This window comes from Polypterus senegalus, chromosome 2 (assembly GCF_016835505.1).
Source record: "Polypterus senegalus isolate Bchr_013 chromosome 2, ASM1683550v1, whole genome shotgun sequence".
In the NCBI taxonomy this organism is placed as follows: Eukaryota; Metazoa; Chordata; class Cladistia; order Polypteriformes; family Polypteridae; genus Polypterus; species Polypterus senegalus.
Genome location: NC_053155.1, coordinates 56,066,771 through 56,092,835, shown reverse-complemented (window position 1 = coordinate 56,092,835; position 26,065 = coordinate 56,066,771). Strand labels below are relative to the sequence as shown.

The window sequence follows — 26,065 nt, the reverse complement described above, 5'->3', positions numbered from 1 at the left end:
CATATATGCCACAGAAGCAATCAACTCCATACCCAATGTGCACTGTTAGTTCCCTGGAAGAGAAGTTTACTTTTATATTTACATTTGTTTGCTTAGCATATGCTTTTATCCAAAGTGACTTTCAAAGGAGGTTAACATAATCAAGCAACATCAGTCTAGGAACTGTTTTGAACAAGTATAGCAGGACAGTTTACAAAGGTTGATCATCAAAAGTTAAATATTTATTGGACTCGTGAATGACACCAGAGAGCCATACTATGTATCACAGTACCCATAATAGCAAGAAGTGGACCATTGTGGTTCAGAGCAGTGGTCGCCAAGTCAAGTCCTGGAGGACCACCATGGCTGCAGGATTTCATTCTAACCTATTTTTTTAATGAGTGCCCTGTTTTTGCTGCTATTTAACCTCTTTTGTATGAATTTTAATTGATTTTTTTTTTTTAATTTGTTCCCCTGAATTTCTTCATCATTCCTCTCAATTACTTCATTTCTTTCCTTATAAATGGCATCCAAACAGAAATGAAATGTGAAGTTAGTGAGCCAACAGAAGACCAACTACAGGTGCTGGTCATTAGAATATCATGACAAAGTTAATTTATTTCAGTAATTCCATTCAAAAAGTGAAACTTGTATATTAGATTCATTCATTACACACAGACTGATGTATTTCAAATGTTTATTTCTTTTAATTTTGATGATTATAACTGACAACTAATGAAAGTCCCAAATTCAGTATCTCGGAAAATTAGAATATCAATTAAGACCAATGCAAAAAAAGGATTTTTAGAAATGTTGGCCAACTGAAAGGTATGAACATGAAATGTATGAGCATGTAGAGCACTCAATATTTAGTTGGGGCTCCTTTAGTCTGGATTACTGCAGCAATGCAGTATGGAGTTGATCAGTCTGTGGCACTGCTCAGGTGTTATGAGAGCCCATGTTGCTCTGATAGTGGCCTTCAGCTCTTCTGAATTATTGGGTCTGGCGTATTGCATCTTCCTCTTCACAATAAGGTCAGGCGAGTTTGCTGGCCAATCAAGAACAGGGATACCATGGTCCTTAAACCAGGTACTGGTAGTTTTGGCACTTTGTGCAGGTGCCAGGTCCTGTTGGAAAATGAAATCTGCATCTCCATAAACTTTGTCAGCAGCAGAAAGCATGAAGTGCTCTAAAACTTCCTGGTAGATGGCTGCGTTGACCTTGGACCTCAGAAAACACAATGGACCAACACCAGCAGATGACATGGCACCCCAAACCATCACTGACTGTGGAAACTTTACACTGGACCTCAAGCAACATGGATTCTGTGCCTCTCCTCTCTTTCTCCAGACTCTGGGACCTTGATTTCCAAAGAAAATGCAAAATTTACTTTCATCAGATAACATAACTTTGGACCACTCAGCAGCAGTCCAGTTGAGACTCTTCTGACGCTGTCTCTTGTTCAAGAGTGGCTTGACACAAGGAATGCGACAGCTGAAACCCATGTCTTGCACATGTTTGTGTATTGTGGTTCTTGAAGCAATGACTCCAGCTGCAGTCCACTCTTTGTGAATCTCCCCCACAGTTTTGAATGGGTTTTGTTTCACAATCCTCTCCAGGATGCGGTTATCCCTATTGCTTGTACACTTTTTTCTACCACATCTTGTCCTTCCCTTCGCCTCTCTATTAATGTGCTTGGACACAGAGCTCTGTGAACAGCCAGCCTCTTTAGCAATGACCTTTGGTGTCTTGCCCTCCTTGTGCAAGGTGTCATTGGTCGTCTTTTGGACAGCTGTCAAGTCAGCAGTCTTCCCCATGATTGTGTAGCCTACAGAACTAGACTGAGAGACCATTTAAAGGCTTTTGCAGGTGTTTTGAGTTAATTAGCTGATTAGAGTGTGGCACCAGATGTCTTCAATATTGAACCTTTTCACAATATTCTAATTTTCCGAGATACTGAATTTGGGACTTTCATTAGTTGTCAGTTATAACCATCAAAATTAAAAGAAATAAACATTGGTAATACATCAGTCTGTGTGTAATGAATGAATCTAATATACAAGTTTCACTTTTTGAATGGAATTACTGAAATAAATCAACTTTGTCATGATATTCTAATTTTATGACCAGCACCTGTAAGTCAGGGCCTCAAACTCCAATCAGTTTCACTCCATCCAGTTGCTTAATTAGGCGCTGATTGTTGTTGTTAATTAAACCTGTTCTTTAATTCCATAGCTTGTTACTGCTCTCATTGTGCAATAGCAGACATTTCCGAAATAGTTGGTTTTCTCTTTTCTAAGAGCACCATTAAAATTTTTGTGGACCTGAGCAGATCAACATTCCTGAGACCTTCATCTTTCTTTATTTTCAGATAGTGTGTGATGGACACCAGTTGTTTTGGCTCATTTTGTATCTCATTATTGTTTGGCTTCTAATTAAGGAAAAAGAAACAATTAAGGGGTCTGAGTCTTCAAGAGCAGGTCAATTAACATTAGTTCAAAAGAAGTTAATTAGCAGCAAAAACAGGCCACTAATTAAGAAAAGGGTGAGAATAAAAACCTGCAGCCACCGGACTTGGCAACACCTGGTTCATCGCACCTGTTCTTTATTCCCAATTAAGCCAATTTTTTATTTATTTAAAAAAAACAAAAAAAAAACAACAAGCTATATATCAAGACAGTATATTGTTACGCAACAACAGATGAAGGATTCCAAGAAGGATACACACTTTTTACAGGTGCCAAATATTAGAAGAAGAGTGCACTCGGGTTTTTCTTAAACGTTGTGTAGGAGGCCAAACAGGATGTGAAGATGATTGTTACCCTTGAGGCTGATCCCCCTTGGGTTCCTGTCATTATTGGCCGCTGTTTACACCAGCATGAATTTCGGAGGAGTACTGGAATGCTGACTTGCTTTTAATTTGGCTTTCCCAAGCTCTGAAACATCCCACATTCTTGCTGTAACACTGCTTTAAAAGTGTGTTGCAGATGGGACTGAAATCAAGTATCCAGCGTTGGTTATTTCCATGTACTTTAACATCTAGTTTTCACGTTCACTCTGAATAAGGAGAATTCTGCCTCTTTCTAGAGATTATATGAATGTTGATTAAAAGCTCTGGGCTTCATAAGGCTTTTAAGTTTTAAAGTCACTCCTCATTGTTTAATTTACAGACCAACACAAAGACTGTTCGGTTACTACTCCACATTGGCAAGTTAAGCTTTTGAAGTCTTTTGCCCCTCAGTTTTGTTTTAATATTCATAAAGTCATGTTACATTGCAGGGCTTGAGATTTTATGTAATAGCTCATTCCAGTTCAGAATTTTTTTTTTATTCCACAGAAACTCATTTCGCTAGCTTTAATAAACTGCCATTTAGGAAAAAAATAAAGGAAAGAAAATTCTGGAAAGAATTAAACCATAAAAACAAGCTTATTGTTACTCGAAATGAAAATGTGTCCCCCACAACATGTTTAAAAAAATGTGTAATGTGCTTGGATTATGGGGTGTAACATAATGTTTCCGGTCATACTATGACCTGTGATTTCAGCTGATTAGTTGCCGTAAGTGTGTAAAATGTGTACTTTACACTTGTGGGAAGTGACAGACCTTGGCCGCTGCCCTTGCAGTGTTTGTCTCCCCATGTCTGTGTTTGGTTTTTCCTGCCACATTCCTAATTTAAGTTTATGGAGTTAATGGAGGCTCTGAGCTGGCCTGGTGCTCATCAGTCATTCTGTGAATGAATGTGCCTCACGATGCGCTGGTCCTCCATTCAGATATCACCTCCTGCTACCTTGATCTGGAGGAGCATGTTAATAAATGGGACACTTTATATTTGCTTTAAATCAATATGCTGGATTGGTATTTCAATACATAGTTTAAAGGGATACGTCACCCATAATGATTTTTTTTTTTACTCACCACATTTAGTTTGTAGTGATGGCTGAGAAAAACATTTTTATCATTTGTTTTCCTGCAGAACAAGAAAAAATAGTTTATGAAAAAATTAAACATAACAGCAACCATTTCTGTCTAATGTGAAAAACATCCACTGGAATTCTCACATCACTCATGTTGCATAATCCACATATCTGTTATCCAGTTGACAGCTCCAAACATGCAGATGAAATGCATTTTTTGCTAAAATTGTATTGATAGTACCAGAAACATCAGAGTAGAATGTAAACAGGAAAGGTGCATTCCCAGCAGCCTGTGCTTTAGACCTGAAGAACCACCTCTGCCCTTCCTTCTTTGGTCAAGAGTCCTGTCTATAATTCAAAAGCACAGAATTATGGGAATGTGCCTTTGCTTTTTACATTCCTCCCCTGGTTTTTGAGGAAGTGAAGTAATAATATTTTAGGGAAATTCTGTGTTGTTGCTGGGGTTTGAACCTAAGGTCCCCTGACGCGGTCTGCCAGATAATTTTGTCTGAGCAATGAAAGGACACCTTCATCAGGCACTGTTTGTATTGGGCTCCTCTCAGGCCACGGGGGAGTTTCTTCAGTTCACATTTATATTTTGACTTTTACTTTGATAGAGAAGTGATTTACAAAACATTTAAGTATATTACAGCACTGTGTTTTTAGAAGTGTATTGCAGTATTTAGATTGCCTTCATGAGAATAAAGCAGTGATGATCGCATGATTCAGGCAGCAGGCAGAACACTTGACTCTGGTGCCTAATTTCACTAAACGCGTGCTTATTAATTTATTTTATGACTAGACTGATTTTCAGATAATCTGGTGGCATTGCCTATCGCCGCTACTCTGCATCTCCGGCAGGCTAAAGTAAACTTTTGGGTGATCACACTCTCTGCAAGGCTTGGTTAAAATGGCTTTTCCTCCATATCTTTTAGATGTAAGATTTTTAAGTTTATTGGCAACTCTTAACATGTTGCAAGGCAGGGAACAACCAAAAACACGACCTCCTCATATAAGGCTACGGAAGCTAACTTTGTGAGGCTTTATCCAGATTGTCAGAATCTTCAAAGGTAAAGTTAATCCAACTCAGTTTTTTAAATTAAAAATAATAAATCATGTACTCCAAGGCACAAGTAAAAAGGGGAATGTGCATTCAATTCAGGACAGAGTACAAGAAGTGTTTCTTCACAGAGGTTCATAGGAATCGCGAAAAAGTGATAAAACTAGAAGAAAAAAGTAACATTGTAGGAAACGATTACGGTGTGAAAGGAAGGTTTGATTAATTGATGTTAATTATCAGTGCTACTTTGGCAATGCCAGTAATTAATTAAAAAAATAAAAAACTTACAAGATGCCGGTCCAGTGACACCAAATAAATGTAGAAAAGAGTGTATTGGTGTGTGAAGAACAATTAATTGATGTTAATCAATCAGTTAGTTATCAGTGTTGCCTTTGGCATTTCCAGTAGTTATTTAAAAAATATTATAAGATGCCAAATAACAATAGGAAATTGTGTATTGATGTGTGAAGGATTGATTGATGTTAATAATGATCAGTTTTGGCCTTTGGCAATGGCAGTAATTAATTCAATTATTTGGTAAGGATCCCATTTTACGTTCCGTACCTTTCTCTGTAGGGAGCCACTGGCTGTTAGACTGATATCAAGGTAAGTGAAGGATGCTCGATTTAAGAAACCGAATAATACAATTTATTGATAAACACGAGGATTATAGAAAAAACGATAACTGCATTGTATTGACATAGAAGACAGGACGGACAAACACAATGTTGACGAGGCTGGCTGTTGGCTGGTTATGCACAGTTCTTGGCACAGATGAACAGCTTCACGATGACACCAAGTCTTTAAGGATGATGTCTGATGTTGCATAGAATTGTGTGCCATGGCTTCTTGCACTGAGTGCTCTCTTAGGTTTTTCGTTATGTGGCCCTTTGACGGTGGTGTGCTGTGATGCGATGCTGCCTTCCTCAGCTTGCTGTTAGGCACTTTGCTCAGCCCTCAGCAACATCATCAGGAATGGCTTTACTCTTCTGGTACAAGAGAGCAGGTAATGGCTGAATCTCGGTCTTCTCAGACTGGCTACAGTCACTGGCACAGAGCCTGGCTGGGCAGACTGGATGTTCTGGTGGGTGTCCAGCTCTTATGCTCTATGGAGAGCAGCTTCCTGATAGAAGAATGTGAGCCTATTGCTTCACACAGAGTTGGTGGCTTCTCTCCCCAAAGCTCGTCAGACTTTCACTCAGCTCAAGAGAACAGCTTATCAGCTTTCAGGTCCCCAAAGAGACGGAAAAGATTAAGGCAGCTAGTATATTCCTTTAACTTTCTGTTGATCCACTAAATCATATACATTTGTCTTTAACTTAACTTTTTTTCTGGTGCTTCAGAAAGTGACCTGATGACTAACTCTAAGGTAGATGTTGGTGTAAAAAGCTTAGTACGAAGTACTGACACGCAGAAACGTTTTCAGTTGCACTGCGAAACACACACCTCGAGATGCGACTAGGTGGTGACTGGAAGTCACTGGAATTAGAGCGGATTGTTTTGCTCAGCCATTGTGCTCATTTGAGTCCTCTGCCCATACTGTTGTAGAAGCTCTTGATGCCCTCAGTGTGTACTTCAATCGTGCAGATATTCACTACCATTATTCAATGATTTTCCCAGATTTGTCCCTAATCACCTTTTTCGTTCTTCCTTGACTGTAGGTATCTGTACCTCCTTTTCTCCAGTGATGACCTCTTACCTCTGGACAATTGGGTCTTTAACACAGAAGCTCATCCACTGCCTGTTTTGCATTTGGCGAACTCAACGCTTTCTGCCAACAATGTCATTCGATAGGATCAGGTGGCACCTTTGGACCACTTCTTGCCTTTATCAATAGAACAAGGTGAAGAAATAAAACCGAGCCTGTGAGGCCATCACGAATGATTTCTGTTTAGTTCGGATTGTTACAGAGGAACTAAAAGGTTTTTCTTTATTTTTTTTCTTACTCTGGACATGTTTATGATAGACATCAAGAGAAATTGATTCAGAATATTCCATTTTATAAATCTGACCAAAATTTCTAAGGAAAACAGTGTACTGTGGATGTGGAGAACTACCAGCGGATTTTTCGCACTGCAAAATGGAGCTTTTGCCAATCCAACATCTGCTGCTGCGTTTGAGAGTCCTGCCAGCAAACTTGGGAAGAGGAAAGAAATCAAAATATATGTATATTATTTCTCCACTCTGAGCAGCCTGGCATGAGATATACAGTAATAAAATAAATGAATAAATCAAAAGGAAACTGTAAAGCCATTGTTCAGAAAAAATTGAAGTAATTTATTTTATTTTTATTCTGGTATGTCGATGTAATAGAATGTAAGGAGACTATGAACACAACACCCAAAAGCAATGCATTATTTAACATCCATTGAACTTTTACATCTGTGAAATGTTCTTCTTTTATACTGAACACACCTGATGGCCTTCTGTTGTCTCAGTGCACATTCTTTGCGATTATATTCCTTTCCCTGTTAAAAAAAAAAAAATGTTTGAAACGCATCAATACAAAGACAAAAAGTACAGAATATGTGTAAAGTGTCCCTCAATGCAAAGCAAAAAAGAGTGTACTCAGCTGAATCTCACTTGTTCACCCGCAGATATGCCAAGGGGTCTGTGCAGCGGGACATTGTGAGTGACGAGAGGCGGCTTGAGAGAGGGGGGCTCCCGTCTCGCTTTTCAACAGGGTAGAGTGCAGTTTTCTTTAAGGGGTGAATGTTATATCTTCTATTGTATTAATGATTCTGAAGTCATGTCATTGTGTGTGTCTACGTCAAGCTGTCATTCCTTGAATTCAATACAAAGTGTGTTGAGTTTTGTGAGGTAATTCTTTTGACGATCTGCTGTTGAATTATTTCATAAGCAGATGAGAGTGTGTGCGTGTGAGAGAGAGAGAGCATGTGTGCCCGTCCGTACTGTACGAGTCTGGGAAGAATTGATGAAGAAAGGCAACTTTTGTTTTCTTCTCCGCAGATTTCCTATGGCAAATAAAAAAGTGGTAAATTTTAGGAGTATAGCCCAAAATCAAAAGATACACTTTATTTATGCTGCACATTCCATAATACAACAAACATTAAAAATTAAGGGTGTTACTCTACTGCATTTCTGTTCCAGTTGTCATGTGTGCACCTTTATAACAGACTAAGAAATAACACCAAGAGATTACGAAGAGCTGGCACCACAAAGGCAAACCCCGTATATTAAAACCAAAACGGACTGCGGTCAGTAAAAGGCATCTCTTGCGTCGGGAGTCAACAGCTAGACTGACTAAAGATAGCGGAGGAAGCCAGGCTGGAAAAGGGGGGCTCAGGGGCTTGTGATCCAGAAGTGATGTCACACGTCCGGCTGGTCATCACATCTGTTAAGGAGAAGGGAGGTGAAGCACTAGGCAGCAGTGTCGCCCTTTAACTCGGGGTGGAATTACCATTTGATGGGCCCACAAGTTGTCTCCCAAGCACATGTTTGTGACAATAGACACACACAACAATCTGAAGTGATACCAATCTAAGAATCCATCTTATAATACACCTCATATTTTGTGTAAATTGGAATTTCTTTAACACAATAACTTGCTTCTTCTGTCTTCATTAAAGATATTCATACATTGGCAGTGAGCCATCTAATGCGGCCCTATTGAAGCACGCTGATATTCACTCCACTTCCTTAAATTCTGACGCTTAAGCTGTAACTTATTTGTCAGGTAACGACGTGTAGCCATCAGACCCCTCAGGTTGTCCGAGGCTGTCGCTGTTTCCACTCTGCCATCCTATTCATAAAATCAGATCCCAGCTCTCTGTAGTTTCTGTCTAAAGTTCTCGTTTCACTTTGCACTGGAATTTTGCGTCAAGTCCTTGAGCCCTGTTGTCCCTCATCATAAAGACATCTTTTTCCACCTTCTTTCTCCATCTTGACCATACGAGGAGCTTTTCGGGTTCCTAGTAAAGCACTTTGGACTATCATTTGGTGCTTCAGTTCCCCTCTACAAGACTTTTAAATGTTGAGATGTAACCCGATCATCTGAGGAAGTCCATAATGACTTGTTTTAACTAATTTTCCATGTGCTTGCATCTGTAGGATGACTTCATACTAATTTAAAAAAATAAAAAATCTCATGAATTGTTTTTTTCGTATCTCAGTGAGCTAAGGTGTGAGCAGAAGTGGTGGTGATTGCTATTTTAAAATAGAACATACACAAATAACTCCATTTCACTTTTTTACTTCTGACCAAATACAAAATGATACGCATTAAGCCTGCATGATTAGCTGTATATCCGTGGTTATGAAAAATAATGGAAAACATACAAAAAATACATACATTTTATAGACCGGAAAATATCCTTGGGTAGTGGTCTCAAAGACAACAGTTAAACTAGATTATGATCTGGGCATAGAAGGCTTTGGACCACCCAAGGAAAGCCACAGCTTGAACCCAGAATGTCCTCTAAGGTGACTCTCTTCAAATCCAAATACAGGCCGGGCGAGGACAGTCCCGTCCTGGCAGCGTGAGCCGAGTTTTGGTACACTGAATCAAGTGCGCTTGTGGACACCTTCATGGATGGGGGGAGCATTTATTACCTGCAGCCCACGTTTGTCAGGTTACTGCAGCTTCCAGTACTGGCTGTCCAATGCTACTCTTGGGTTTTATTTTGAAACAGTGTTCTGTATTTGTAATTTTTATTGAATACAAATTGTAAATATGTCTAAAAAACAATAAAAACATTTAAAGCAATATGTTCTTTGATTACAGTCACATTCTAAACTGTGTGTGCGTGTGTAGGGGTCGTCTTAATTAAGATTTTCCTGTGCCAGAATTAGAATCTTTTTGTGATTGATCGTCACTAACAGTGTGTATTTTTATCTCTACAGTATGTGCACTTCTTCTTCCTTTCTCTCTCAACAGTTAAATGCATCCCAAAGGAACCTCTCTCCGTATTTCAGGCACTAAAGCCACATCATCAGCTCACAAATGCTGTATTTCGTGCAGTATAGCAGAATCGTCATGGACGGCAGCCTGATTCTTCCCAGCAAGTGAGTCACTATAGATTGACCTTCAGCCTCATATGACTTTCGTGTTAGAAAAGGTCCTGTGGAAAGTCCCGGAGAAGGTTAGAGAATTTTTATTTGTCAGTTTTGCTTTCTCACGGCCTGATTCAGGCCACTGGTTAGTAGAAGTTTGAGGTAATAAAACATTTTAGTCATTTTCGTACTTTCCTGCCTGTGGTGGTCTAATTGTATGAACGCTTCTGGAAGCCTTGGGTGAGTTGGTCCTTTTTATTACTGCCATAGCTAATCCTTTGCATTTTTAAGGCAATCAGTGAACAGTAAAGAAAGCTTGTGACGCATATACAGCAAGGGAGCAGGAGAAGAGTCCGTGTGGCATGCTGGGGGGCCACACTCACCTTCAGAGCAGTTTGGGGCACTCGACAGGGTTACAGCTGCGGTTGGGTGATACTCATTTACAATTAAATAAAAATGTTTCTTTTGGGCAATAATAATAATTGCAAAGAACACTAAATCATGCTTTATATATTTGTGCATTAGAATGATGATTTACAGTCTGAAAAACAATGCAACAGAATGCAAAACGTCGTAACATTCCACTAAGGCTTGATTTTTATTTTAAATACATATTTACATATTCATATACAGTGAATTCAGAAAGTCGCATTCAGGTCCCTTCACTTTTTGACATTTAGTTAGGTGGCATCAAGGAACACTTGATACTCCAGAATGACAAAGCAAAAACAGGATTTTAGGAATTTTTTTGCAGCTGTATTTAAAATAACATATTGAAATCTCACATTGACACAAGTATTCAGACCCTTTGCAATGATACTTGAAATGTGGCTCAGGCACATCCCATTCCTTTGACCATCGTTGAGACGTTTCTACACCTTGTTAGAAGTCCACGTGTGGTAAAGTGAATTGACACATCTGTCTATTGAAGGTCCCACAGTTGACAGTGTGTATCAGGAAAAAATCCGAGTCACAAGGCAAAGGAGTTTCCTGCAGAGCTTAAGGACGAGCTGTTGTCATGGTGCAGATCAGGGGAAGGCTACGAAAACAATTCTACAGCATTGAATGTTCCTAAGAGCACAGTGGCCTCCATAATTCTTAAATGAAAGTAGCTTGGAACAAGCAAGAACCTTGCTAGAGCCTGTCACTTGACCAAACTGAGAAACCAGGGAAGAAAGGGCTTGGCCAAGACCAAGAACCCGATGGTCAATCTGGCTGTGATCCAGAGAACCTGTGTGGAGAAGATAGATTCTTCCAAACGGACAAACACCACTGCAACACTCTGGTCTTTAATGTCCAGACAGCCTGTTCTCAGTGAAAGAACACATGGAAGCCTGCTTGAAATTTGCAAAAATGCACTTAAAGGACACTAAGACTGTAAAAAACAAGAATCTGTGGTCTGTTGAAAGGATTTTCAGACACCACTCGTCACCTGTGCAATACCATTCCAGAGGTGAAGCATGGTGTTGGCAGCATCATGCTGTGGGCTTGATGTCCAGTGGCAAAAACTGCGAGACTACACAGGGTTGATGTGAAGCTGAAAGGTGCAAAGCACAGAGATCTCTTTCAGATACAGTGTGAAATAAGAAATGTGTGAAATGGTGTGAAGCACTATTTGCCCCCTTCCTGATTTCTTATTCTTTCGCATGTTTGTCACACAAAATGTTTCTGATCATCAAACACATTTAACCATTAGTCAAATATAACACAAGTAAACACAAAATGCAGTTTTTAAATGATGGTTTTTATTATTTAGGAGAAAAAATCCAAACCTACATGGCCCTGTGTGAAAAGTAATTGCCCCCTTGTTAAAAAATAACCTAACTGTGGTGTATCACACCTGAGTTCAATTTCCGTAGCCACACCCAGGCCTGATTACTGCCACACCTGTTTCAATCAAGAAATCACTAAAATAGGAGCTTCCTGACACAGAGAAGTAGACCAAAAGCACCTCAAAAGCTAGACATCATGCCAAGATCCAAAGAAATTCAGGAACATTTGAGAACAGAAGTAATTGAGATCTATCAGTCTGGTAAAGGTTATAAAGCCATTTCTAAAGCTTTGGGACTCCAGCGAACCACAGTGAGAGCCATTATCCACAAATGGCAAAAACATGGAACAGTGGTGAACCTTCCCAGGAATGGCCGGCTGACCAAAATTCCCCAAGAGCGCAGAGACGACTCATCCAAGAGGTCACAAAAGACCCCAGGACAACTTCTAAAGAACTGCAGGCCTCACTTGCCTCAATTAAGGTCAGTGTTCACGACTCCACCATAAGAAAGAGACTGGGCAAAAACGGCCTGCATGGCAGATTTCCAAGACGCAAACCACTGTTAAGCAAAAGAACATTAGGGCTCGTCTCAATTTTGCTAAGAAACATCTCAATGATTGCCAAGACTTTTGGGAAAATACCTTGTGGACTGATGAGACAAAAGTTGAACTTTTTGGAAGGCAAATGTCCCGTTACATCTGGCGTAAAAGGAACACAGCATTTCAGAAAAAGAACATCATACCAACAGTAAAATATGGTGGTGGTAGTGTGATGGTCTGGGGTTGTTTTGCTGCTTCGGGACCTGGAAGGCTTGCTGTGATAGATGGAACCATGAATTCTACTGTCTACCAAAAAATCCTGAAGGAGAATGTCCGGCCATCTGTTCGTCAACTCAAGCTGAAGCGATCTTGGGTGCTGCAACAGGACGATGACCCAAAACACACCAGCAAATCCACCTCTGAATGGCTGAAGAAAAACAAAATGAAGACTTTGGAGTGGCCTAGTCAAAGTCCTGACCTGAATCCAATTGAGATGCTATGGCATGACCTTAAAAAGGCGGTTCATGCTAGAAAACCCTCAAATAAAGCTGAATTACAACAATTCTGCAAAGATGAGTGGGCCAAAATTCCTCCAGAGCTGTAAAAGACTCATTGCAAGTTATCGCAAACGCTTGATTGCAGTTATTGCTGCTAAGCGTGGCCCAACCAGTTATTAGGTTCAGGGGGCAATTACTTTTTCACACAGGGCCATGTAGGTTTGGATTTTTTCTCCCTAAATAATAAAACCATCATTTAAAAACTGCATTTTGTGTTTACTTGTGTTATATTTGACTAATGGTTAAATGTGTTTGATGATCAGAAACATTTTTTGTGACAAACATGCAAAAGAATAAGAAATCAGGAAGGGGGCAAATAGTTTTTCACACCACTGTATACCTCAGACTTGCCCCAGAAGTTCTTCTTCCAACAGGACAATGACCCTAAGTACTAACCAAACACAACACAGGAGTGGCTTAGGGACAATGCTGTGAATGTTCTTGAGTGACGTAGCCAGAACATGGACTTGAACCCAACTGAACATCTCTGGAGAGGCCACAGAGTTGTCCACAGATAGTCGTCATCCAGCTTGAAAGGATCTTCAGAGAAGAATGGCAGAACGTCTCCAAATTCCGGCTTGCAAAGCTTGATGCGTCAGGCCCAAGAAGTCTCCAGGCTGTAACGGCTTCCAGAGGGGCTTAACGGAGTACTGAGTAAAGGGTCTGAATACTCGTGTCAATGGGATATTGTAGTGTTTTCATTTTTAATATATGTGCAAAAATGTGCAAAATCCTGTTTTCACTTTTTCATTTTGGGGTATTGAGTGTTCCTTTATTTGGGGGAAAATGAATACAATTGATTATATAAGAATGCTGCAATATAACACAAAATGTGAATACGTGAAGGGGTCAGAGTACTTTGTGAAGGCGCTATAAAAAGGACAAAGTCTAACCCAAAATATTGTGATCTTCATGTGCTTACATTGTCATCCTTCACACATTGCCTGCCATTTCCTGTAGATACAGTAGCTTGCACATGCTTTGTTTTAAAATATTAAAACATTATACATATAATCACAACAAGAACTTCTGCACTTATACTGGGGACATTTGGCAGGAAGCACATCGGCAGTTTCTGGCTGTAGTGTCACCATGAGGCAGGACACAGTGTACCTTATTTTTGTCACTAATTTGCTCCATCTGGTGCTGCTTTGTCACTCCTTGTATTTCCAGCCAGAGTATAAATGATCCCATCATCCTCGTGCTTCATATTTCTGTGGCTACCAAAAGCGTGTTGGATGCGTTAGACCTCCAGCAGTCAGTTCTCTGGACTCTTAAAGTCCTGTCCGTTAGCTCTTGCTGTGTGCACATGTGGGCTGAGTTAGAGACTTCTGCATGCCCCTCTTCAGTGTGTTGTAGCATTTGGGCTTTAATGTTTTCTTTTCAAGCTGCTGCTCACAGCGTGGGACAGCATAGCCGCCAGTGAGAATGGAGACGCTCTCCTGCCATGGCAGACTCTGTGAGTAGGTCGGCCTCCGAGAGCACCACCACGGCTCAAAATGCTCTGTGGTATTCTTTTTTCAAAATTACAACAAGCCATATGATACTTACTGTCTTTTCCATTGTCACAAATAAGAGGAAATCAGGTGTGGTGCCATCTGCTTGCTCAAATATTTGTTTTAAAGTTGTAGGGACAGTTTGACGGCTCAGGTGTGGGATGTCACTTGAGCACTGCAGTCACAGGACACACGTCAATAAACATAAGACGTAAGTGTGGATTCTTGGGCAATTGGGCGTGTTTTTTGTTTTGTTTTGACCCTGTGGTAGGGGACCTGAAGGGAGCTGACATTTTGCAGTATGCACGTGGGTGGGATTGAAGTTGGTTCTGTCCTTGAAAAGAATGTGGTCAGAAGTGGGATTCAAAAACAAATTCCCTCTAGATCAGAAGTTTTCACATTTTTTGACTTATGTACTGGCAGGAGACTGAGAAAATCTTTGCAAACTAGGGGGTGAGCATGTAGGGGTGTAAAATATAGTAAACTTAATTACACTATATCATAATTTGTGTCTGAAATGCAAATGTGTAATTGCCAGTGCCTTTTAAGTTCGATTTCTTAAAAGCGTGAAGATTCTACTGTCTAGATTTACTAACATTAGATTAGAGGTCCGGGTCCTCCCAAGTTTCGAGCGTAAAGATTTACTAACATTAGAGGTGTCAGAGTTTTGGTGGTCCCTCAATCCCCCCTGAGTTTGGAAGATAGGTGAGGAGAGCAGGGTTCCCCTAGGAGCTATGGCTGTCAAGATTTACTAACAATAGACTGGAGGTGCGGGTCCTCCAAGTTTCGAGCGTCAAGATTTGCTAACATTAGCGGTGTTAGAGTTTGGGTGTGGTCCCTCAATCCTCCTTGGACTAACATTACATTGCGGTGAAAGTGGGAGGAGTGAGATTCCCCTTGTAGTTACAGGTGTCAGGATTTCTTAACATTAGAGTGGAGGCGCAGGTCCTCCTTCGGTTTGTTTTGCAGCCTTCCTTGGAGTTTTCAACCTCCAGACAGAACATGATGTAATTGTTCAATCCAAATGTTATCTGAAAAGTGATCACATTAGATAAAAAAATGACCTGGGAATTGAAGGCTTTTTGTAGACCAACATAAATATTTTGTGGACCCATGACTGGGAAACACTATTCTAGATGAATGATCATCAAAGATTTGATCAGAAATCAGGCTATTCCCATTACTGGAGGGTTTAACTGTTATGCGATTTAGGAACTGTGCTCCCTCCCCGCTACCCTAGGGCAGCATCAGCCACTGGACCACCATTATATAATGGACCTTTTCTCCATGTCTTATTTTTATAAAGTCCCATATGATGATGATGGCCTGGTATAAAATAAGGGCAAAGTCTCCATGGTAAAGTGATATGTGCTGCTCTCATTCAAAACTCACAGTATAAAGATACATCAGTAGAAAAGTAGCAAAGGTTTGGTCAGCTCATCACAGATTGGAGGTTGAACATTAACGTATAACGGACCTTCAAGACCCTGGTTCAAGAGTGGATACAGAAAGGATGTCTAGCAAGTAGTGTTAGCTCATTTAATTGGGGCTCAGTGCTGGAGATCTTATTGTGCAACGGTCATCAGCTTACTGTGCCAACTCAAAGCCACAACACCAACACAACAACAATTAAACTCAACCTCAACACAAATAAGACTGTTATACTTAGCTGGTTTTAAAGAATTTTTCAGTATACAACTGCAAAGTCAGTCTTTTTCACAAGACCCTCAGTGAAAGTTGACAGATGAACGCAGCAGTTAGCTGAGGTGCTCTTGGTGCTCCAGCTGTTGTCAGAGTGTGCAGAAGTTAGGAGGTGGCAGCCATTCCAAAGTCCCAGGACTGGCCAGGTCAGCAGCAGTGGTGCCTTAGCGTGACCTGCTAGGATGTGACGAGATAATACTGTTTTGTTACAATAAACCCCTCAGTGTCACGAAGCTTTGTCCATCTTTATTAGAAAAGCTCTGAGAACAAAAGGACCTTATCAGTGTTTTTATTGGCAGAGCCCAAGAAATAGTTTCTCACAGTATCATAATGAAAACAAAAAGCAATAATTTAAAATAAAAGTGAAAAGATAGCTCTGTAACATCATAATAAGTTAAATTATGTGAAATAATATTTTTAATAAGCCAATTATATGTGTATACTGTATGAACATGCGGCCCATACAGGGTGGTCCAGATCTAATTATGAAAAGGAGAACACATCGCACCAGCTATTCGACTGACAACCGTCTCCCTGCCATTTTAGAATGCAGGGCAGGTGCTGCCATCTATTGGCAACAAAAATATTTTTTTGTGAATTCTCTATGTAATAAACTTAATAAGTTATAGCGTAATGAAAATTGCATAATTAGATCTGGACCACCCTATAGTGACAGACTGGATGTCCATCCAGCATAACCAACTGCTTTTGGAATGTTCACAATAGACTTTCTCTACTTTTATTTAGTATTTATACCTTCCTATTGCACCATCCTATTGAACAAAGAAACAAAACTTTCTAATAAAACCATTGAATTGGGGATTAATAAGAAAGCGGCCCTTGAGCCTGCACTTGACTTCAAGCACCTTTTGTCTGAATGAAACCTCTGTGTGCCAACTCCTTCTTACAGAATTGTTTAAGCTCAGTCAAGCTACATGGTGCCTGTTGACCAACCGCCATCCACAAGTCATTCCTAAGATTCTTTGATGGCTTTTGGTTGAAGCTCAGACTAGGACAGTCACCCTTCTGTCCTGTGGCCATTGTACTCTGAAATGTGAACCATCTTCTCTTTTTCATCTGCCTGGCTAAGAGCTGTGGATTTTCTTGAAGTGTTGTCTTTGTTTTGTGATATCCATTCATTTTTTCTTCTACCTTGACAAAAGGCTCAGAGCACTGTATCAGTTTCACATATACTGTAAATGCAATACATAATGAACACACATAAAGACATGAAAACCATTTTAACAAAGCAGTGCCAAACTTATCTGTAGAAATGAAACCTACCAACATCAGTCCGTTAAGAAATTGCTCAACTGTGGTCAGTTTACAACAGAAGAGTGGAAAACAAAAACTCCAGTCAGCAGCATCCTTGGACAAAAATAAATGTCTGGTGTGGTTCACAGTAAGCCGTAGGTGTCCTGTTTCAAACCAGCCCTTCTCCCCTGGCTGGGATTCAAAGTTGTGCTTCTTGTCTGTTTTGTCTAATTTGTGCAATGAATTTGTATTAATGTTTTTGTTTATTATACAAAACTATAATATAATAATTACAGTATATATATGTTTCTTGAACATTATTATTTGTCTTTTTGTAATTGGAAAGAGACAAAGAGAAGCAAAATGGAGGAGAGTTAGTAATGGTTTATAATTCTTGCATCCAGAGGTGGGTAGGGTAGCCAAAAATTGTACTCCGGTAAGAGTAGCGTTACTTCAAAATAATATTACTCAAGTATAAGTAAAAAGTAGTCCACCAAAAACGTATTCAAGTAAGAGTAAAAAAGTATTTGGTGAAAAGACTACTAGTACTGAGTAACTGTTTGATCATAATAAATGGTTTATTTTTTAGAAATGTTGTAATAAGAAAGACAAAAATATAAAATAATGGGCAAATTCTGCTATGTCCAAATAATAAAATAAAAAATGAGTAAAATAAATAACATCTTTACAAAATAAGTTTTTCCACAACAAAGCTTTTGAAGCCAGTACCTACGGTAACGTGTGTCTGAACAGTGCAAACTACTTACAGTGACGAGATATACTGTACACTGACATTATAATACTGCATATTCACTTTGTGGTGTAGCGGGTCCGTGGCTTCAAAAAAAAAGGCAAGTTTCAAATCCATAAAGCCGTCTCACTCTCAATGGGCGCAATTGCACGACCGCGGGGAGTTAATGAGGTAGTTGGAGCGAGTCGTACCTGCATGTGTGGGTGCGATTGTTTTCAATTGTTCATTGGCTTCCTGCAGTGTGTGATTAAGGCCCACGGAGATGGGAGTGTATATATAAACGGGTCAGCACAAAAAAAAGGGGGAATCAAAGAAAAGAAGAAAAGAGCAGAGCCGAGACGGAGGTCAGCCAAAAGGAGCTCGTGGCTGCTGAGTCTCCGCAAGCAATGGGTGAGCCAGGAGAATGAGAAGGAGGTGGGCTGACATCAGGAGGAGTTAGTCTGCATTTTAACCTCGGATTTTTAACGGATTTATTTACTGATTTTTGTATCCTTACTTTTCACAATGATTTTTATGGATTTATATATGTACTGTTTTTTAGAACACTGCACCATTGACACTTTTGTTGATTTTACTTTTGTTTCGACTGGTTTTTAATAAAAGCACTTGAGCACATCCTCTGGCCTCATCAGTGAATTCTCCTCATATGTCAGCTCATCTCGGTCATAACTATCGATGGTGTGGGTTCAGCAGACTCCCATGTGAGACGAGGGAGTCTGTAGGTGACCGGCATCGTCACACACTTGCCCTCCAAATAGCACAGCTGATAGAAAATAACATTAGAACAAGGCAGCTTGTGCAGGTACAAGAAGTCTCACTTAACCATGAGTGTCTGTGCATGCTTGGTTAAAACGTGCTTGTCCTTCACTCAGTGAAGTGATGGTTAAGCTTCTCAAGGTTCTTGTAGTGAAGCTGTGACCATTTAGTAGTGGACAGGAGCCCCACATGACTAAAAAGTCTCTCGTAGGCTGCAGACGCAGGAAGTTTGTGTGTGGTCATGTGACTGCATGGCTACGTCTGATTGGTGAAACAGAGTCGTGATTATTGTTCCTACGTCTGATTGGTGAAACGGAGTCATGTGATTATTGTTGCTATGTCTGATTGGTGAAACAGTCATGCAGTAGATCCACTGGCGACTTCTCTCTGGCAAAAATATAGTTTAATGTATAAATGGAAAAAAGTAACGAGTCGCGTGTTGCCCAATGTAGGAGAGTAAGAGTAGCGTTTCTTCTTCACAATTGTACTCTAGTAAAAGTAAAAAGTATGGTGCAGTAAAACAGTTACACAAGTGAATGTAACGGAGTTAATGTAACTCGTTACTACCCACCTCTACTTGCATCATTTATATTTTTGTACAGATGATTAACAGAAATGCAGTCGGCACAGCTGATCAGCAGCTCTAGTCAGGGTATGCTGGACTAAAGTAGTGGGGCTTCAGCTTAGATTTAAAAGCAGAAACTGATGGGGACACCTCTTATATTAGCAGGCAGATCATTCCTCTGCTGTAGGGTACTGTAGCTAAAGGTTTAGCCCCTGAAATCTTCAGTTGGCCTGGAATGGTGAGATCTTAATGCCACTCCAGTTTGTGTGCACTTGCATTGTTTGTTTCTCCAGAGTGGTGAGAAGTCCAGATAAGTTTATTCAGGTCAGAAAGTTACTAATGTGCTTTTTAGTAAAACAGAACTGAGACTCCATGTGACTTTTTCTAAGCAATGACTTTTTTCTTGACATTCTCTCATACAGACCAGGTGGAACACTTGTAACGGCTGTGATCTGCTTGGCTCTCAAAACAAGGCTTTGCCTCCAGAAGTCTCCAATGAACCTCGCATGAAGATGAGCCCAACCCCAACTTCAGGTAGCAGGCGTGTGGCACGTCAAGACCTGACAGAATGGAATAAGGTATTTAAATTATAAAAAGAATGCTAAGGAACTCTAATAACCCCTGGATCAAAAAGAAAAATAGAGGTCCTTCATGGTTAAAGATTTTTTTAAACAAAAGTTAAAAAAAAAGAAGAACAAAAATAAAAGCAGAATAAAGAAAATCAATAATATGACCAAAGGCTGATGTAACAGTACCTAAAACCAGTCTGTAACCCAGGAATCAAAACTCAAAAAGAAATTAAAAACTGACATAAATCCAAATCCGAAGATGTCATACAACAGCAAGTTGAACTAATCTCGCTACAGCCATAACGTTTATAGGCCTGGGGACAAACCCACAGCCAGAGCATCAGAAGGCCCAGCCTCCTTCGGCTCAACATGAAGAGGACAAGGTACATAATATAAAAATATGATTAACATACTGTCACAAAACAATACTTCCAGAATTGTAAAACGCCAATAAATAGGAAACAACATGTGTTGAACATGTCCAACAACAAAGAAACACATGGGAGCCAAGGATGAAACCCTGACTATTTTATAACAGCAGTATTGTTGTCACCTGGACACACTGACCACTTTTTTTCTCCCCATAATGGCCACTTTGTAGCCTCTCTAATTAATCTTCATCGCCTTCATCTTGTGTGGTCGTCCAGTTTTCAATGGACTCCCTGATCCAGGCAGTATGGGGGGCCCATATGTCTTCCATATCTTAATGATGGTCTTCACTGTGCACCATGGTTCTTCTTCTTTTACTCCCATTTCCTGATGTTTGCCTTGCCATGGCTTGCCTCAGAGTTCATGTCACGCTGCCCAGAGGGGATTCTTCACTTTGAAATGTACTTTGAGCTCTGGAGTCTCCACAACTGAGCACAGTTGAGAGCTCTAAGGTGATTGTGAAGTTACTCAAAGAGTTGTAATGGGAGTTCACTTGCTCAAATGACAAATGCGAATGTTGAGACATTAACTAAACTGCAGAAAGTGCTGGAGTTTTATTTTCACGTGGCTGGAGTAGATTACTTTGTAAATAAAAGTAGAACCAGCCTTCCTGTAATTTAATTTTGTTTTCAGAATATCATATGTGACAAAGCTCGGAGCCTTGGGAGCCGACAACAGAGCAGTGCAGTACAGATTAAGATGGCTGTTCATTATACATTATTACATTCTGTCATGATTAACTTCACCATCCTCACTAGCTGGCATTCCCTCCTTTGATGCCCCGTCTGCTGTTACTTCTGCACAGACTGCCCTGGGCATTTTGTAGTTCATAGGCAAGCTAAGCAGCGGGTGAGTGAGAGACGCTCACAAGTAAAAAAAAAATCTAAACTCAACTTTAATCTTCTTCCAAACAACAAATGTTATCATCCATGAAGATAATTTCACAATAAGTAAAAGACAATATGGCAGCTCCTTCCAGCACCTCCAGTGCTCTTTCAAAATTGAAGGTTTTCTCACACAGCAGTGTCTCTTACACTGCTGAAAGGTAAAGGACAAGAAGAAGTAGTGTCAGCCATATTGTTTTATATCTTTGTGAATCACACCCGACCAATCGAAAGTGAAGCCCGATGGACTTCTCCAATTATACCTGCTGCTGTGATCCGCCACACGCTGTGCAGTTTGGAGAAACACTAAATCTAATTGTTCCGTTGTGTGTGCATGCGTGTAACCTCCTCTCTCTGGTGACATTCTAAAGTCCTTTCTCTCTGCTGGCAGCCAATTCACTCCCTTCACCCATAGTGGCAGTTTAAAGGTCGCTTTTTCAATCCTCCTTGCAGGCCTAAAAAGTCTCGCGCACACTCTGCATGTTCCTCAAGCTGTCCACGTCCCACCACAGAGCTGGAGTGCCCTATTTAATAATACAGGTAAGTGTACTTTTACCCTCATTCTGCATAGCTAGAAATAGTTAAGTAAAAGAAAAAACGTCTGACTAGTCAGCTGTGATGTGGCCCACCATCTCAAGGTTAAGTTGTAAGTGCAGCTGCCACGGAGTGTCCCAAGTACGCCAAAGAATCAAATCCAATTGCCAGTCAGTTAGGACTTTTAGTCTCATCACACACACACACGTGACCTGCACACCACACTCGGCTCCAATAAGGCAATAATCAGTTGCTTCAGAGAAAGGAAAATGGCTGAGCAAGTTCTTCGTGTTCCGTCCAGCCAAAGTCAAGTCTGGATCAGCAGAGTGTGGCGCCAGCACTGGAGCTTTGTGGCATTAAGTGAGTCAGAGGTGTGGACTCTACCAGTCCTGGGCCTCAGCCCCTGCCGAGCTCCTCTTCTGATTCACATCATCTTGTTAACTGCAAAAATGCTTTTTGTCATTTGTTTTTATTACTTCTTGTCATATTTTTTCAATTACTTTTGTGGCAATCTCCCATTTGTTTCATGGGATCTAAGATGGCTGCAAAGTTTTGACATCAAGGGGTAGAGGGGCCACCTGCCTAGGTGGCAGAGATGTGATCACCTCATTTTGGCAGACATCTTGGATCCATAGAAACAACAGGAGATTGGCAGAAAACAAAACAAAAAAACAACGTCGGCACAACTCAAGAAAAGCGGCGTGAAATGGTCGGGGGGCCTGCAGCCACTCATTAACCACATCATCTGGCGTGACTCTTGAAACCTTTTATTGGAGTCGTGTTACAAATATTCTAATTTTAATGTTGCCAAAAATCAGCCATGTCTAACAAAGAGTTTTTTTGGCATCCACATTACAAAGTTGATTTTTATTATCATTGTCACTTTTGCTTCATTGGCATGACTATTGTAATTTTACCCATGAAAATGAGAAGTCAAGCAAAATGACACCTTTTATTGGCCAACTAAACAGATTACAATATGCAGGCTTTCGAAGCAACTCAGATCATTTCATCTCGCTGCCTGAGTTGCCTTGAAAGCCTGCATATTGTAATCTGTTTAGTTGGCCAATAAAAGGTGTCATTTTGCTTGACTTCTCATTTTCATGACAATAGTCTCACTACATCCATAATGGCTAACCCGGTACAACACCCTAGTAACTAATGTAATTTATACAAATAACAACAAATCAGAGCTGAACTGAAAACACTGCATAGTATTTGTATTAAAAGCCATAGATTTTCAAAAGCCCACCGGCACGTCAGTCCTGTTCAGTTGTTGTAACTTGACTGCCCGCTATGCATTTACTCCATCTTACTCACGCTAGTCTTCTGAAACACAAGCCTGCATGACGCTACGGAGTGGCAGCAGGGAATGCCTTTGCAATGAAAAAGTTTGGGAACCCCTCTTAATTCTTTGGATTTTTGTTTATCATTGGCTGAGCTTTCAAAGTAGCAACTTCCTTTTAATATATGACATGCCTTATGGAAACAGTAGTATTTCAGCAGTGACATTAAGTTTATTGGATTAACAGAAAATATGCAATATGCATCATAATAAAATTAGACAGGTGCATAAATTTTGGCACCCCAACAGAGATATTACATCAATGCTTAGTTGAGCCTTTTGCAAATATAACAGCCTCTAGATGCCTCCTATAGCCTTTGATGAGTGTCTGGATTCTGGATGGAGGTATTTTTGGCCATTCTTCCATACAAAATCTCTCCAGTTCAGTTAAATCTGATGGCTGCCGACCATGGACAGCCTGCTTCAGATCATCCCATAGATTTTCGATGATATTCAAGTCAGGGGACTGTGATGGCCATTCCAGAACATTGTACTTCTCCCTCTGCATGAATGCCTTTGTAGATTTCAAACTGTGTTTTGGGTCATTGTCTCGTTGAAATATCCAACCCCTGCTTAACTTCAACTTTGTGACTAATGCTTGAACATTATCCTGAAGAATTTGTTGATATTGGATTGAATTCATCCGACCCTCGAATTTAACAAGGGCCCCAGTCCTTGAACTAGCCACACAGCCCCACAGCATGATGGAACCTCCACCAAATTTGACAGTAGGTAGCAGGTGTTTTTCTTAGAATACGGTGTTCTTCTTACGCCATGCAAAGCACTTTCTGTTATGACCAAATAACTCCATTTTTGTCTCATCAGTCCAAAGCACTTTGTTCCAAAATGAATCTTTATTTATCTAAATGAGCATTTGCAAACAACAAGCGACTCTGTTTGTGGCGTGAGTGCAGAAAGGGCTTCTTTCTCATCACCCTGCCATACAGATGTTCTTTGTGCAAATTGTGCTGAATTGCAGAACGATGTACAGATACACCATCTGCAGCAAGATGTTCTTGCAGATCTTTGGAGGTGATCTGTGGGTTGTCTGTAACCATTCTCACAATCCTACGCATATGTCACTCCTGTATTTTTCTTGGCCTCCCAGACCTGCTGGGTTTAACAGCAACTGTGCCTGTGGCCTTCCATTTCCTAATTACATTCCTTACAGTTGAAACTGACAGTTTAAACCTCTCAGATAGCTTTTTGTAGTCTTCCCTTAAACCATGATACTCAACAATCTTTATTTTCAGATCTTTTGAGAGTTGCTTTGAGGATCCCATGCTGTCTGTCACTCTTCAGAGGAGATTCAAAGGGAAACACAACTTGCAATTGACCACCTTAAATACCTTTTCTCATGATTGGACACACGTGTCTATGAAGTTCAAGGCTTAAGAAGCTAATCCAACCAATTTGCTGTTGCAAGTAATCAGTATTGAGCAGTTACATGCATTCAAATCAGCACAATGACAAGGGGACCCAAATCTTTGCCCAGCCAGTTCTTCACATTTTATTTAATTTCACACAACTAAATACTGCTTCACTAAAAATCTTTGTTCAGAAAACACCCCAATACTCAGATTTTCCTAGGAAATGAAAGACATACCACTGTTATCTTTTTTTGTTGAAAGTAGAATTAATTATTATGCAGGCTGAGAGGGGTTCCCAATTTTTTTCATATGACTGTATGTGATAAGCTTCTATATAGTGAAAGGTGGTGGTGCAGTCATACTGTAAGGGTGACTTTCTTCACTGATTATTGCCTAGTTGTCTACAGAACAGAGACAGATGTTCACATCTGAATGAGAGTTTTCACGGTGAACAGTATCTACTGGAGGAAACTGTGCCCAGGGACTGGAAAATTGCTGCACATGAAGAGGAACAGTGAAATGAAGAAACAAAGAGCAAACTTTATTTGTCGCCTCTGGGAAATTTAGCTTTTTACAAAAAGTAAAAAAAAAACATGTATATTAAAACAAACAACAACCCTTCTCAGAAAAACAAAGGTTACAGAAAAAAAAGAAACTTTTTGACGTGTCGGTCCCAGTGAGGCATTAAGCAGACGTACTGCTGTTGGTATAAAGGAGCCCCAGTTGTGTTTCTTGGCACACTTCTAAAGAAGACTTCATTGGCTGAAAGTCCTCATTGTTGGTGTGTCAGAGAGGGGATGTGCAGCATTGTTCATAATGGCACTCAGTTTTGTCTTCATTCTCCAGAGTGCCCCCCATAACTGAGCCTGCCCTTTTAATTAGCTTGTTGATTCTGTGGATTTCTTCATCAAGCACAGGATTCCTGATGGTACAGATGTTTTACAAAGTCAGTAACCCTGTAGTCCCTGACACAGAAGCCCATATGGGGGGCTTGTTTTACACATCTAGCAGCGCCTAGCGTACAGTCAGTAGCCCCTAATGAACATAACATTCTCAAAGCCACATAATCCACGCTAGACTGCATTGAGGCTGTAAGGCAGGAATGAGCCATGATCAATAACCCAGTAGCCAACTCAGAACTGCCAGTTCATCTAAGAAACTGGGAAAACACCACACAGAAAACACGGCACTGGCAGTAGCAGCAGCATCATAGACTGCACCGCCACCCTCTCCTACTAATTAAAATTAGGAGAATTAAATGCAAAATAGAAAAATAAATGCCATAATGAACACATTCAGGAATCAAATGAAAAACAATAAGAATTAAAAATGCAAAAACAAACCACAAAGTCAGTCCACACACCAGTATGGAAGAGCAGAGCAGGTCCTGCCAGTCTCTCCAAGAGCAGTCAGCCAGTCTCAGCGATACACTTTAAAGTAGGGATGTCTTAACTCTGGTCCTGGAGGGCCGTGGTGGCTGCAGGTTTTCATTCTAACCATCTTCTTAGTTAGTGAGCCATTTTTGCTTCTGATTAACTTGTCTTGCCTTAGTTTTAATTGACAGAACTTGGACCCCT

At 40.4% G+C, this 26,065-nt stretch overlaps 1 protein-coding gene across 1 annotated transcript in view; it reads left to right on the top strand.

Moving 5' to 3' along the window:
- Positions 1 to 6,991, top strand: part of man1a2 (mannosidase, alpha, class 1A, member 2) — a 524,864-nt gene extending 517,873 nt beyond the window's left edge. Inside the window, exon 14 of the mRNA XM_039743738.1 lies at positions 6,616 to 6,991. Coding sequence (XP_039599672.1) covers positions 6,616 to 6,748 — 133 coding nt within the window. The 3' untranslated portion in view covers positions 6,749 to 6,991. The remainder of the gene's footprint in view (positions 1 to 6,615) is intronic.
- Positions 6,992 to 26,065: the final 19,074 nt, after the last annotated feature.